The sequence below is a fragment of the Orycteropus afer genome, unplaced genomic scaffold (assembly GCF_000298275.1).
Source record: "Orycteropus afer afer isolate SDZICR_OR568_19922 unplaced genomic scaffold, OryAfe1.0 scaffold00062, whole genome shotgun sequence".
In the NCBI taxonomy this organism is placed as follows: Eukaryota; Metazoa; Chordata; class Mammalia; order Tubulidentata; family Orycteropodidae; genus Orycteropus; species Orycteropus afer.
In genome coordinates, this window is record NW_006921649.1 from 12,865,693 (window position 1) to 12,880,380 (window position 14,688).

Below are 14,688 nucleotides of genomic sequence, written 5' to 3' on the forward strand. Positions count from 1 at the left end.
AGGTTGGGCAATATACTTCCATAGTGATATCACCTCGGAAACCCAAGGAGGGGTCGCTATGAGTCGGATCTGACTTGTTGACATGAGTTTTTGTTTGTTTTTTTTTGGTGTGACCCCGTAATAGGGTAAGCCAGCTGACACGATCTCATTTTACAGATGAGGTAACTGAAGCAGAAAGGGTGGGGGTGCTGTGGATATGGCCTTGTCCCCAGACTGTATGCTTCCCGCAGGCATAGGGGCTGCATCTGTTGTGCTTGTCTATGTTCCAGTGCCCAGCACTGGGCTTGGAACCTATACCCCTTCAATTCCTGTTTGCTGAATGGATGAGCAATGCAGGCCCTCCTGGCAAGGGCAGCACTGTATCTAGCACTCCTGGTCCTGTGCTATTTCTACAAGCCCAAGCCAGCCAGCAAGTGGGGAAAGTACTACTGCAGCCACCAAAGCAAGGAAGCCAGGGAGAGTGACCAAGTCAGCTTGTAGCCGCTCCAACTTTCCGGCTCCCTCATGTCCCCTTTCCCTAAGAGCCTTTCTTTCCTGAATGAAGACCACACACACTCTTCTAAAGCACAGCAGCTGGCCCTGGCTCTCACCTATCTACTTACACTGATAAGTAGATCTGATGCTTACTCAGAGTCTGGGAACCCATTCTATTACCCTCACCAGGAAAGCGACCAAAGATATCAGAGCATCCACACTGACAGGGCCATCAGAGCCAGGGTTTTCAACCTAGGTCCACAGATGGGATTCAGCAAAACTGAGGACCTCCTGACACTGTGGGCATTTTTCCAGGGAGAGGGAAGAAACCTTTCACTGGATTCTCCAAGTGGCCCATGATCTACCCTCAAAGTTAAGATCTTTGGGCATGGAGATGAGGTTGAAGATAACCTGGAGATGGCTGAACCCAGCAGCCTGAGGAACCCACACATAGGGTCGGTTCTCTCCCTCTGGTGGCTGGTGTTCTTCCTCCTGCCCTTGGGCAGTAAGCAACATCTGTGGTGCTTCTCCTTACATTTTCTCCTTTGATCCCCCAACAATGCTGTGCGGGAGGTATTAGGTCTACCTTACGAAAGAGGAAACTGGGGCTCAAGGCAAGAAACACCCAAGTTTACCCAGCTTAAAATGGTCCAAGCAATTTTTGTTGCTGAGTGTGTATCAAGCTGGGCATATTAATCAACTGTTAAGAAGTAGAACCTGGGGTAAAAGCAGCTATGGGTGGGTGTTCAAAGAGGGAAGCCACCACTTTCTGAGCACTTGGCAAATTCTTAGAATTTTTCCTCATGCCAGTCATCCAATTCTAATCTTCACTACAACCCCTAAACCAAACCAAAAACCAAATTCACTGCTATCGAGTCGATTCAACTCATAGTGACCCCTTCTTGGGTTTCCCAGGTGATATTTCTATGGACGTAGATTGCCCAATCTTCCTTCCAAGGAGTGGCTGGTGGGTTTGAACCTCCAGCCTTCTGGTTATCAATCAGATAGATGCCTTAGGCACTATGCCACCACAACTCCTAGGAGTGCTGCTATTCCCATTTCACAATGGAGACAACTGAGGCCCAGAGGTGAAGTCACAGAGGCTAGATAGCTTACGAGTGGTGGAGGCAAGATTTAAACCTAGGTGTATCAGATTCCAAACCTGGGTTCCTTCTACCCAGCTATGTTGTCCCTCATGTGGGAAGCTGCTCAGAGCTTAAGGCTTAGACTCAGGGAGACCTGGAAAAATTCATCTTCACCTCTTCCAAACTGAGTGATCGAGGGCTAGTCTCTTCATTATTCTGAGTCTCAGCTTTCACATCTGTAAAATGGGTGCAACAATCCTTATCTAGCAGTACTGTGTTAGAATGACATGGAAATAGAACACTATTAGCTCCACAATGCTTTTTTTTTTTTTTTAAGCTCCATATACATTGATTCTCACTGGCTAGAAATTATAACTGAAGCCAGAGGCTACCAGCAATTTAATTCTGAAAGCCCAGGAGAATTAGAGACAAAGGTGCTCTGAGAATATTTCACCATGTCTTCTTAGGTCAATTAAAAATTTGGGAAACACTAAAGACCACAAGCACAGAAATATTAGCCAGGATGTGCTACAGATCCAATACTGTTACATTTGTACTTATTCTGTATCTTTCTTTTTGAATTCATGAAACTGTGTCTTGGCTCACGTTGATGGCAAGACATTCCCTTGTGACACACTCTGACTTCAAAACGTTTACTGTCACCCATTATGCAATGTCTTCTTTAATCCCAAAGCCATGCTTCTGTGTGCTGGCTACGAGAAACAACATTCACTGCAGGCTTGTCATAGGAAATGGTATTTATTAGAGTAATCTTATTACAGGAAGTTAAGTTTACTCATCTATGTGGTGGTTAAACTGTTAGTCCAGAGTGATCAACCCATTGTACCTGACGTCTCAACTCAATCCTCATGGGATGTGTATATATAAATGATTTGACCTTGCTTGTTCATCAGAAAGCACCAACAGTCTTTGCCTGGGTGTTCTCCATACAGGTCTATTTTAAATAAATAAGCTTTATGACTCCAATAGACTCATTTGCAAAAAGCAACCTGAGTCTTTTAATCTTGACATACATAAAATGCTTAGCACACTACCCAACACGCTGTAATCATTTAACAAACGTAAGCCTTGGTTATTACTGTTGTTTTGGGCAAAATGTAATCCCAGAGCTATGAAGAGCAGTTTACACTTCTCTGGTAAGAAGAGAGCTTGGCTGGCTGGTACTCTTCAGTCCCTGCTTATAGGTTTCAAAGGGACCCTAAGCCCTACCAGGCTCTTGCTTCTGTGACCCCAGGGCAGTCTTAGAACCTGTGGACCTCTCTCCTCCTTCCTATTTCTCTGTTAGCCAAACCCTTTCTTTCTATAAAGACACAACATGCCTCCTTTCCCAAAAAGGGGCTTTAAAAAAGCGATGTGTGAGGGGCTCTGAGTTTTTGTTAAAAAACATTCAGGAATGGTTGATGGTGATGCCCAAGCAACATGATGAACATAAATGTCACTGAATTGTACACAAGATTGTTGAAACAGCAAATGTTTTGTTACCTACATATTACCACAATTAAAAGAAAAAGTAGCACATTATGTCAGTATTTCTCACTGGCTATGCCAGTGGTGCCAGCAACTCCTGGTGTAAGTGCTGCAGATGAGTGGTATTTGGATTTTGTGTGGTGTTTAGATTCTGTGTGGTGTTTTGAATGTGCATGGTGTTTAGATTCTGTGCAGTGTGCAAGTGTGGCTGGGACCATTGAACACTCACTGGACAGGCATCTCAGCTGTTTCCATCTGCTGCAGGATAAATGACAGGGAGACAGGAGCTGTGGTAGAAGTTTCTGATCAACTCTGAAGCCTGACTAACCAGGATCAAATCACTACTAGCACAGAGACCTTTAGCAAATCTCATTCATACCTCCCTTTGTCCATGCTTCTGGGGCTCACAGTCTGCTCAGCTCACACTGACACTGACACGTGCTGTGGGTCAGTACAGGTGTTACAGGATGACAGAGCAATGACACTCAGCCATGACTTCTTCACCCTCAAACTGGGAATGTAACTGCCTACTTATAATGACTGTGACGCTAAATGAATGAAAGCCTGGCACGCATGGAATCTAGTTTGATTTTGACTTTGTGTCCCTCCACCAGTTCCTCCTGGGGCTGGCTGTATCGGCAAGAGGGAGGGCTGTAAGGGCATCCTCTGGGGACATTCACAAACCAACTTACTCTTTGGGGGGATTCAGGTCCTCAGGTCTTGTCTCAAAGAATTGCAGCACCTCATCGCACTGAGAGATATAGGGGGGCAGTTGGATCAGGGCCTGCAGAAGAAACACACCAGTGAGTTCAAAGGAAGGGAGGAAAGTCAAGGGTGCTATAGGCCAGTGGTTCTCATACTTGAGGATGCATTAAAATCATGCAGATGACTTATTAAAATACAGATTGCTGGGCCACATCCCTAGAGTTTTTGATTCAGTAGGCCTCAGAGTGGGGCCTGAGAATCTGCACTTCTAACAAGTTCCAAGTGATGCTGATGTTGCTGAACCTGGACCCCCCTCCCAAAAATATATGTATGTACATACATAAATTATATAATACATATATTATGTATTATAGGTAAATATTTGGACAAATAATATGATTTGTAACAAAATCAGACCATATTATACATGCTATCTGGTAACCTGATGATTTCACTTAAATTATGAACTTTATTCCATGTCATTTTTCTTCTATGATATCATCTATATTGGATACTGGGAGTCTATTGAATACATGTATTATGCTTTAGTCAACTAACCACTTACTGGTGAACATTTAGTTGTTTCCAATTTTCTGATATTAGACATAACTTGCATGTATGTTTTAATTCATGAATGTGAGGGTTGTCTTATTGTTTAGGTCAAGGTGTGAAGTCCCCAGGTGAGTGAGGGGCTGAAACATCAGGGATCTGCCACTTGCCAAGCTGAAATTACTTCACCACACCTGCTCATTAGGTGAGCTGTGGGGAGACTCAGGAGTCTCTGCCAATGGGCTGGGTAAGGAGATGGGTGAGGGCACAAAGAGGGAACTAGACATTGATGGTACAGGTTTATCAATAGACAGGTATCCATCCATTCAATGGTTACTTTCTTTGTGCCCAATAGTACACTGCTTTCTGTGCCAAATAGGACAGAAATACGAAGTGCATCCCAATCACTAAAGAATCTAAAACTAAGACAAGACTCCATGATGAACAAGCAGTCTACTTTAACAAATATGTACTTAAGGCCCCTTTGGCCCAGGTTCTGGACTAGGTGATAGGGCTATAACTGAGCACAGGGAGTTGTTGTACATATGTTTCATCACAAACACTTATGCAAGAAGGGTACACACGCAGATGAGTGAATTTAAATAGCATAGGTGACTTGGCCAGACATTCCCACCCGACCAGCACATGCTCTTGGGTGAGGTGGAACTCTGCTCTACCCATAGACCTCTGTTCCCTGGGGCCTCTCATATGTGTGCCTTCTTGCCACACAGGGCATCGGTCTATGGTTTGAAAAGACATGTTTTACATTTTTTATATAACAAGTCCCTAAAATCTCCCCACCTGCTCCAAAGTGCTATTGCATAGCTGCAGGAGTACTGGGCGATGACAGACTAACGGAGAGATGGGTGGAGGTCTCCAATGTGGCACCTTCTACAGGGCTTCAGGGGTATTTTGGCCCTACATGACTTTGCATTTTTTTTTTTTTTTAAATCATGGTAAAATACATATAACCGAATGTTTGCCATTTAAACCAGTTTCATGAGTAAAATTCAGTAACATTATTTACGTTTCCTAGGAGCTCTGATGGGAGCTCTGGTGGTATAATGCCTAAGGCATTTGACGGATAACCAGAAGGCGGCGGTTCAAATCCACCAGCCACTCCTCAGAAGGAAGGTTGGGCAATCTACTTCTGTAGTGATACTGCCTTGGAAACCCAAGGAGAGGTCGGTACAAGTTGGGTCCAACTCGATGGCACATAACAACAACAGCAACAATGCTATGCAGGAGCCCTGGTGGTGCAGTGGTTAAGTGCTTGGCTGCTAACCAAAAGGTTGATGGTTTAAACCTACCAGTCGCTCTGTGGGAGCAAGATGTGGCTGTCTGTTTCCATAAGGATTTACAGCATTGGAAACCCTTTGGGGTAGTTCTACTCTGTCCTATAGGGTCTCCAGGAGTTGGAATCGACTGGTCAATAGCACACAACATGTGCAATCATCACCACTATCTGTTTCCAAATTTTTCCATTACCTTTAAGATAAACTTTGTACCCCTTGAGCAATACCTCCACCCCATTTCCTTTCCTACCTCCCCTGGTAACCACAAATAACCTACAGTATTTCTGAGTCAGAGTCTGACTCTAAGTCACATTCCCCAAGTCTGACCTGCTCCAGACCTAAAATGAGAGAACACAATCTAAAATGTGTGGACTTGCTTTTGTAGGGGGCATTCCCTGGCCCTAAGCCAAGCGAGTCCTTCCTAAGTCACTGTCTACTCTCCATGCCCCTGGGGTGAAGGATGTTGACTGAAAGGCCTTGCTATATATGGCTCAATGTTTTGTTTTGTTTTTCTTTTTAAAAATTAATTTTTGTTGTTGACAATATATATAGTAGAACATACACAAATTCAACAATTTCTACATGTACAATTCAGTGACATTGGTTATACTCTGTGTTGTGCAAACATTCTCACCCACCTTTTCTGAGTTGTTTCTCCCCCCATTAACATAAACTCACTGCCCCCTAAGGGAGTTCTGGTGGTGTAGTGCCTAAGGCATTTGAGTGCTAACCAGAAGGCTGGTGGTTCAAACCTACCAGCCACTCCTTAGAAGGAAGAATGGGCAATCTATTTCCCTAGTGATACCACCTCGGAAACCCAAGGACAGGTCACTGTAAGTCGGATCTAACTCAATGGCAGTGAGTTTGGCTTGGTTTTTTGGAAGTTTCCTATCAAGTCTTTGGAGTTGCTGTTATCAATTTGATCCTACATAAATAGATCTTAAAGCAGCACAATGCTCAAGGCAGACATTATTTACTAGCTAAGCTAAAGTACAGTTCGGTTTAAAAGACTTCAGGGTCATTGATTTTTTTGTTAGCCTCTACCTACCTCCCACTCTGTAGCAAACTCCCAAGGACCGCCCTTTCCCAGACCTGAGACCAAGAGCCCACAGGCAAGAAGAACAGGCATGTCCTCCTCTTCTCCCATGTCTAAACCATCTCTTTCTGGTTTGAAACAGCAGTGCTTATTCTCCTGCCCAGGAGAACTGCTGTCTGGGCACCCATGGGACCCGTCTTTCCTCTGACGTCCTACAGCTCTTGCAGTTGGAACCACATAATGAAGCAGCTGATGATACGCTGAATGATGGTGCATCTTGGCTGCCTCATGAGTGAACGTCTATGTTTTCCACCAGACTGCAACCACAAGACTATGGGTCAGCACTTGATGGCTGAATGGGTTTGCTTGCGTCATTTCCTGTAATCCTGTGAGGGTTGGTCCCTTTCAGAGATGGGGAAATGGAGGTCTTGGTGAAATGACTAGGACTTGAGAGCACAGAGCTGTGCTCCAACTCCTCTACCTCAAATCCACCTTTCCTACCCACCTACAGAGCTGGGGAGACCCATGATACCCTGGTGTCTTGTTCTAGTGCTGCCGTAACAAAAATACCACAAGTGGGTAGCTTTTTAGAACATAAATTAATTTTTTCACAGTTCTGAGGCTAGAAGTCCAAATCATAGTCTTGGCTGTGTCTATTCCTTCTGTGAACCTCTCTCCTAGTTTCTGGTGACTGCCATCAGTCCTTGGTGATCCTTGGGCTCTATTTTCTCCCCATGTGTGTCTCTGTTTATTCTACACAGGTATGATTTCATTAACACAACAAAAGAAAACCCCTATTTCCAACAGGGTCCTATTTATACATATAAGGGTTAAGAGTTCAACACATTTTCTGGAGAACACAATTCAATCTGTAACACCTGGTCATAAAGTATTTGCTAGATAAATAACATGAGGAAAGGCCCAGGGCCTGGCCATGTGGCCCTGTTTGGGGAGAGCTGGGTGGGTGGGAGGCATAAGCCCCTGAGTGGTCAACATCCCCATCCACAGGGGGCCTCTCTGGGTGCTCCTTGCTGAAATGGGCAGAGGCTCGGAATGGACAATGGAAATCCCCCGATTACGCCAAGTTCTCTTTTGGTTTTGAGCTATTCCCAGGAAGTGAATGCCAAAGCAAGCCCCAACACATAAAATAAAGCCAAGTTACTAATAAAGGGCAGCACCAAATGCTTTGATGTTCACCTGTTTCATCGGGGATAGGTGGGCTAACAGGAAGATAATGACCTGGAGGGCAGAGAATAACTCTGCTTCTGAAACACTCCAGAATTGTCCCATGTTTGGGCAGTAATGACAGAAAACCACAGTTCCAGAAAATTCGGTTCTGTTCCAGAAGGAATACTGGGTCTTTGTATAGATGTGGCTGATTGATGCAGGGACAGAGGAGAGGGGAGCAAGTCCTGCCTGCAGAAGGTAATGAAAACCAGCTCCTGATCTGGCTCTATCATTTCCTAGCTGTGTGACTCTGGTCAAATCTCACAGCTTCTCCAAGCCTCAGTTTCCTCACCTGTAAAACAGAAATAAATAACACCCATCTACAGAATAAATGATGAAGTGGCTGTAAGGGTTCTGGCACATATTACCAAAAACAAAAAACAAAAACAAAAAACCCCACTGCCATCCAGTCGATTCTGACTCATAGTGACTTCCCCATTGGGTTCCTAAGGCGGTAAAATCTTTATAGAAGTAGACTGCCTTATCTTCCTCCTGTAGAGCAGCTGGTGGGTTTGAACCGCCAACCTTCTGGCCAACAACCAAGGGCTTTACTCACTACACCATGGGGAAAGCTCCTTCTGGCACACACTAGCTGCTTGGTAAATGTAAGTTTGCCCTGTTGGCTCTCTCTGTACTGGTGTTAGCTGCTGCTGAGCCTGTTCCAACTCATGGTAACCTTACGTGTAACAGAACAAAATGCTGTCTGGTCCTGCGCCATCACCATGATTGTTGGTATATCTGAGTCTACTGTTGTGGCTCTTGTGTCCATCCACTTCATTAAGAGTTGCCCTCGTTTTTGCTGGCCCTCCACTTCACCAAACCTGATGTCCCTTTCTTTCCTCGCTTCTAAGGAATATTTTGGTTGCATTTCTTCTAGAATGATGTTTTCCAAAAATGATTTGAGGGAGCAACAGAGTTGATGACAGGTGGTGCCCAGTCACAGCATTAAATAACAATGCCTTGGCTAGTGAGGATGCTCACATTTTCTCAGTTCTCTTTCAGTCCTCTTTAACTTCATAAAGAACACCCCAATCAGGTGCTGGTATGTATTTTAACACAGCTCCTGACTCTTCCTAATTCCATCCAAGGGCAGGATTCTGCAGAGCCTGGGTCCACAGCATCTAGCTAGATTTAAACACTTGTTTTTGTTGTTTTCATTCTCTTATGGAATGTGCAATTAGTTTTATGTTACAGTTGTGATATAAGACATTTAATAAGTAAGTTAATTTACATTAAAATAATAATAATAATACAGGTGGTATATATGGCAAAAATCTTGAGGGGAGGTTTCCAGTGACCAGAGCCTGGTAAACACTGCTGTTATATCACCCATAATTTACTTTTATATCATTAAACATAATACTAAAATATTATAGCATGACACACATATATGAATATATATATGTGTGTGTGTGTGTGTGTGTTAGATTTAAGCTTATTCTAGTAGTAGTTACATAGTAAGTGAAGCAAGCACCCTTATTGGGAATGAGCCCTTTAGAGAGTGAAAAGACTCTAATCAGAAGTCCTTACTTCAGAAAAGGCTACTGAGGGGTTTCAGTTATCTTCATCTCTGATTAATGCCACAAGCTTTATGCATTATAACAGCTGTCAGAAATGATTAAAAAAAAAACTGGTGAAATGAGAGGTGTTCTATAAATATTCTCAGGCTTTATGGCCCTTGCACGGACACAACCTGGCAAGTTCAATATTGTACACCCTTCAGAATGATGCCCAGGATTCTACATAGGTCGTGTGTTCAGCCTCTCCTTGGAGATTTCATTGTCAGACCATGATTAGAATCAGTGGAATCCTGCCACTAGAATATTATAGCATCTGCTTAGAGGACCTTGCATGCAAAGTAGTGGCAAACATTCAGCTGGTATTTCAGAGAGTTTACGGAACAACTAAAGTGGCTATTCATCTCAGAGACAACTGAACACTTTGAGAGAGAGAGAATCACTGGGCCTGCCAACTTGGGACCATAGTCTCAGGGGACAGCATGCTCAATTGGCACAACACAGTACACAAAAATCTTGTTTCACATCCTACTTTGGTGAGTAGCTACTGGGGTCTTAAAAGTTTTTGAGTGACCATCTAAGATGCAACTACTGATCTCCTCTTGTCTAGAGCAAAGAAGAGTGAAGAAAATCAAAGTCACTTGGAAAGAATTAGTCCAAGGATAAGATGGACCATGAGGACCTTAGCCTTCACAATCCTGAAACCAGAAGAACTAGATGGTGCCTGGCTAATAAAGCCAACCACTCAGAAAGGGATAAAAATTGGAGATCCTAGATAGAGTGGGAGGAAAAATGTAGAACAAAATTCAAAAATGCAAAACTGACTAGAATTACTGGTCAGATAGAGACTGGTAGAACCCCCAAGACTATGGCCCTAGGTTATCCTTTGGGCCTGGAAATGGACTCACTTCCATGGATTGGCTTTCAGTCCAATAGTAGAAAGATCTACGAGCAGAACATCTACTCCAGGAAGATGTACCAACCTCCTCTAGGGAGATGCACCCCTTAGATCAATCAGCCATGAGATCTCAGAAGGGCAGCATTCACATAAGGAAAGCTGGACAGACAGGAATACATAGACAAGAAGGACACAGGGAAGGGGTAGTCACAGGGAGGAGAGAAGAGGAAAGCTTTTTATGGTTGGGGATAGTAACTGGGGCTGTGAAATCAAGTGTGCATGAACTGCTAAGGGTAAAACAAATCTGCTTTGTAAATATGCACCCAAATAACAAAAAACTGAAAAGGAAAGAAGAAAGAAGAAAGAGAGAAAGAAAAGAAAGAAAGAAAGAGGTTATTCATGAGCCTGCTTGACAAGAAATGATTGTTATGTGTGGCAAGATTCAGCTGAATCTTGTTTTCATTAACTCTTTTGATGAACAGAAGTTCTTGATTTTAATCAGTCAAATCAATCTCTTTATGATCAATATTCACAGTGTCTTAAGAAATCCCTCTGTACCTAGACATTATGAAGATACTTTTCTATTTTACCTTCTAAATCCTTTTATAGTTCTGTTTCTTATGCTTAGGCCTTTCATTTCCTTGGGAATGATTTCATGTGTGGTGTGAGGAAAGGATTAGTTATCATTTTGTTTTTTCCCACATGGAGACTCATTGTTAGGGCTTGAATTATGCTCCCCTACTCTGGTAGCTGGGAGCTCTGGTAGCATAGTGCCTAAGGCACTTGACTGCTAACCAGAAGGCTGGCGGTTCAAACCCACCAGCCACTCCTCGGAAGGAAGATGGGGCAATCTACTTCAGTAGTGATACTGCCTCGGAAACCTAAGGAGGGGTCGCTATGAGTTGGGTGCAACTCGATGGCACATAACAACAACAACTCTGGTAGCATAGTGCCTAAGGCACTTGACTGCTAACCAGAAGGCTGGTGGTTCAAACCCACCTGCCACTCCTCGCAAGGAAGATGGAGCAATCTACTTCCATAGTGATACTGCCTCGGAAACCCAAGGAGGGGTCACTATGAGTTGGGTCCGATTCGATGGCACATAACAACAACAACTCCCAAATTTATGTTTAAATTAACATAAATTAACACTTGTACCTGTGAATGTGATCTTGTTTGGAAACAGGATCTATGAAAGTGACAGAACTTAACACAAGGTCATCTTAGGATCAAGTGGCTCCTAATTCTTTATGCCTTGTGTCCTTATAAAAGAGGAGGAGACACACAGAGACAGACAGAAGGAAAATTACTATGTGAAGATGTGTATGCATGCCAAGGAACACCTGGGGCTCCCAGAAGCTGAGGACAAGGAAGGATCTTCCCTTAGAGCCTTTGGAGAGAACACAGCCCTGCCAATAGCCTAAATCCAGACTCATAGCCTCCAGAACTGAGACAAGAAATTTCTGTCGTTTAAAGCCATCCTCTTTATGGCACTCTGTTATGGCAGCCCTAGGAAATTAAGACACCCACTTATTAACGAATCCTACCTTTCCTAAATGATCTTCAAGGCTGTTGTTGTCAATGTCAAAGTGTCCAAATATACACAGGTCTGTTTCTGGATTCTCTACTTTGCTCCAGTGTTTCTTGGTGTATCCTTGTGCCAATACCACACAATTTAATTACTGTAACTTTACAATCGGTCTGATAGAGCAGAAAGTTTCTTTCCTTGTACAGTGTACATTCTTTCAAGACACATTTGGTAATCAGATTTGGGGTGATCTAGCCATAACAAGACCCAGACCCAAACCTGCCATCGAGATGATTCTGACTCATAGTGACCCTATAGGACAGTAAAGAACTGTCCCATAGGGTTTTCAAGGCTGTAAATCTTCACAGAAGCAAACTGCCTCATCTTTCTCCTGAGGGAGATCTACAGCTGTGGTCTATCCCTACCTATCGGATGCTACCAAGTTTTACTAAATAAGGCTAATTGTGATAGACCTAATTGGCTTACTCAGCTCACAACATCAATAACAGCTACTCAAATGTTATTAAAAGTCTATGTAGTTGGTAAAAGACTTCAGAGAACTTGTGGCAAAAGGGATAGTTTCATCTCCTTCCAGGAGTCTTGGGAATCTGGCCAATCAAAGCCCCAAATAGCCACTCTGTTTCCTATGATTCATTAATAGTAGAGGGTGGTAACTTCCATGTGGCTCATACAATATAAGCAGTTATACGGTTATTTCCTATGGTTAATCCAGGCTAATCCATTTTCTCTTGTATCCTTATAAGCATAAGCCAGATGCAGGCAGCTGTTGCCTTCATTTATCTCTTCAGGATTTAAAATTCCCCATTTCAAAAATCAAATGCCTAGGGGTTTGTGAGGCCCTGAGTGCAAGAACAGTCTGACTCTGGGGGAAGTAGGGGGGCTAGACAGGAAGCAAGAGTTTAGGATAATATGGTCTAAGGGACAACAGTTTCTGGGGAGGAGATTAATAGGAACTTCCCAGCTAGGCAAGGTGACCCAAAGGGCCTAAAACTCTTGCCAGCACAGCCAGGACAAAGAAGGTCATCTCCAGAATTGGGGTTTCAGACTCTAGCGGTCTGGAGAAGGACAAAGAGGACAGGATCTGAACTTTCCTCTGATAGCTGGGAAGCCGTAGCTGTGTATCTGTGCCTGAATGATGGTCCCTGCCTCTTTCTCCACATCTCTCCTCTCCCATTTAACAAAAAAACCTTTTCACTGTGGTAAAGATATATATAACAAAATATCTGCAAAGTCAACAATTTTTGCCATATACAATTCAGTGACATTGATTATGTTCATCCAGTTGTGCAATTATTTATTACCAACTATCCTTTTCCAAATTATCCCTCCATCACTAGTAGAAACTCGGTGCTCCTGAAGCAAAGACTCCTCATTTCTCCTTCCCTCCCACTCACTCCTGGTAACCACTAATAAACTTCGGTCTCTATACACTATGCACTTGCCTATTCAAGATACATTATGTAAATAGGATCATAGAATATTTATCCTTTAGTGATGTATATATTTCACTCAGCATAGTCCATCCATGTCATAGCATGTATCAGAACTTCATTTCTCTTTATAGCTGAATAATATCCCATTTTATACAAGGGTAGACCACATTTTGTTCAACTATTCCTTTGTTTATGGACATTTAGACTGTTTCCACCTTTTGACTATTACAAATAATGCTGTATTGAACACTGCTATTCAAGTCTTTGAGTTTTTGTTTTCAAGACTTTTGGGTACATACCGAGCAGGGGAATTGCTGGCACTCTCTCTTTTTAAGGATATAGTTAGGAGAGAGAAGAGTCTTTTATCTATTTATATTAAAGACATGCTTGAATACTTCTTTTTTCTTTTTCTTTATTTTTTATTGTGATTTGGGTGAAAGTTTACAGAGCAAATTGGTTTTCCATTCAACAATTCACTTACATTTTGGTTTGTGGCATTGATTCCAATCTCTACCACATAACAGGGCTCTTCACACTTCTTCCCTAGGTTTACTGTTTCCATTTGTCCTTCTTTCCTGTCCCTTCCTGCCTTCTGAGCTTTATCCTTGGGCAAATGCTGCCCCTTTGATCTTGTATGGTTAAGTGTTCTGAAGAGTAAATCCTTGGTAATATTTTTCACTTTATAGGCCTGTCTATTGTTTGGCTGCAAGTTGAGTCAGGAGGTGGTTTCAGTTCCAGGCATGAAGAGTATCTAAGGACCATAGTCTCAGGGGTTCTACTAGTCTCTATCAGAGCAGCAAGCCTGATCTTTCTTTTTATTTTTTTTTTATGATTTTAACTGTTGTTTCACATAACCATGCTTGAATACTTCTGCCTCTTAAATTTGATTGTCTTAAGGAGGCCATGAGTGGTATGTGAGTGCTGAGGCCCAAAAGGCCTGGGTGACTAAATTAGTTGGGCCTCCATTTCCTCATCTATAAAATGGGGAAAATAAAACCTACCTCTCACGGTTGTTGGAGGATGAAATGAGGTCATGTGTGTCAAGGGCTTACCCCACGTCTGGCATAGAGTAGAAGCTTGATCGGGAATAATTTCCTGCCCTTCCATTAAATCTTCTGCTGAGAGAGGCGTGTCCCCATGCTGCCCCCTTTGTTTAAAATTTTTACAGCTTTTTCGGGGTATAATTTACATACCATAGAATTCATCCATTATAAGTGCGCAATTCAATAATTTTAGTAAATTATAGCATTGTGCAACCATTGCCACAATCTAGTTTTAGAACTTTTCCATCACCTCAGAAATTTCCCTCAACCCAGTTTGCAGTCAGTCTCTACTCCATCCTTCCAGGCCCAGGAAACCACTGATCGGCTTTCCGTCTCTATAAATTTGCCTTCTCTGGGCATTTCATATAAATAGAATCATATAATATATA

General features: G+C 42.9%; 1 protein-coding gene across 1 annotated transcript in view; it reads right to left on the reverse strand.

Annotated features, from left to right (window-relative positions):
• Positions 1–14,688, reverse strand: part of SH3PXD2B (SH3 and PX domains 2B) — a 150,747-nt gene that overhangs the window by 47,171 nt on the left and 88,888 nt on the right. The window contains exon 5 of the mRNA XM_007939775.2: positions 3,740–3,831. Coding sequence (XP_007937966.1) covers positions 3,740–3,831 — 92 coding nt within the window. The remainder of the gene's footprint in view (positions 1–3,739; positions 3,832–14,688) is intronic.